This window comes from Gavialis gangeticus, unplaced genomic scaffold (assembly GCF_001723915.1).
Source record: "Gavialis gangeticus isolate Ggan-Ray unplaced genomic scaffold, GavGan_comp1, whole genome shotgun sequence".
Taxonomy (NCBI): Eukaryota; Metazoa; Chordata; order Crocodylia; family Gavialidae; genus Gavialis; species Gavialis gangeticus.
In genome coordinates this window covers 43,858,853-43,860,097 of record NW_017729008.1, presented here as the reverse complement: position 1 = coordinate 43,860,097, position 1,245 = coordinate 43,858,853, and the positions used below count along the sequence as shown (strand labels likewise).

The 1,245-nt window shown below is 61.2% G+C and overlaps 1 protein-coding gene across 9 annotated transcripts in view; it reads right to left on the bottom strand.

Moving 5' to 3' along the window:
* SBF1 (SET binding factor 1) overlaps positions 1-1,245 on the bottom strand; it is a 46,817-nt gene that overhangs the window by 35,446 nt on the left and 10,126 nt on the right. For all 9 annotated transcript variants that reach the window (XM_019509697.1, XM_019509699.1, XM_019509701.1 and 6 more), the window contains exon 8: positions 340-453. In XM_019509697.1, coding sequence (XP_019365242.1) covers positions 340-453 — 114 coding nt within the window. The remainder of the gene's footprint in view (positions 1-339; positions 454-1,245) is intronic.

The window sequence follows — 1,245 nt, the reverse complement described above, 5'->3', positions numbered from 1 at the left end:
CTCAGCTGCACAGAGGGGCCAGGAGCTCTGGGAAGACCTGCTGGACAGCCTTGCCTTACTCCCCGCACCAGCTTCACTGCCCTGTGTCTGCACATGCCGAGAAAGGGCAACATGAGCTCCGTAGGGCCCAGCAAGCTTGCTTATCCGTGCTATTCTGGACATACAATGTACCTGGGGACCTGTCCATGCTGGCAGGAGGAGGAGGACCAGGACTGCAGCTGGTCCTTGCCTGGAGCAAGTGACGGGGGCAGCAGGAGGTGCGAGTGCCCCATCACATGCTCCCAGAGACAGGAGGCCTGACTGGCTAGAGGTACCCCTCGCTCCAGGGATGGTGCTTACCATGGAGAGGGCCTCCCGGGTCTGCTGGAGGAGGGGCTCAGGCAGCAGGGAGATGTGCACACACTCGGGGATGGTCACCGTGCCCCCGTCCAGGTCAGCAATGACGACGTCCAGCTGGAAGCACAGAACCACACCACAGCCCCGTCTAAGCCAGGCACCAGGGTATGGACAGGCTCTCTCCTCTCCCGAAGAGCCCAGGACACCTGGCAGCCTCGGCAGGCCCATGTCTGGTGCCTGCTGCTACTATATTCTAGCACCTGCTAAAGCACATGGGGCTCCCTTCCCCCGCCGGGGTGGTGCCAGCCCACATTCACACTGCCCAGCCAGGCAACGCAGTACCCCCAGCACTGGGGTTTGCCTCCCTGCTCTTCAGCACAGTGCACAGGGCTGGCAGTGACCAGAAGGGGTGAGAAGCAGCTCCACATCCATGCGTGAAAGGTGGTGCTTTGCCAGGCTGGGCACGGAGAGGGCAGTGCCCCGGCACCAGCTGCTACACCGGTGCTGTCCTGCTGCACGAGCAGCTGCCCTGCTCGGTCCCTGGAGGGGATTCTGAACTGGGGTAAAGGCCGCATGGATAAACACGTCTCAGTCTAATCCAGGTTATAAGTATCCGGATCAGACACCAACTAGGCCCAACCACGGCCAGGCCAGGTAGAGCTGCCGATCACAGGCTAATGAGCTCAGAGATGCAGAAGCTTGCAAAGCAGCAGCTCAGCTGCCTGTGTCCTACCACGTGCTCACAGGGCCTTTTAAATCTCTTTAATAACCGAACCCTCAGCCAGTGGGGACCGTGCTTGAATAGATGAGACCTACATCCCCCAACCAGTCCCAGGCTGACCCTGCCTGCTCCCTGATTCCCTGTGCCCATGAAAAGGCCTAGGACCCCCCCCCCCCGACCCCGCCCTC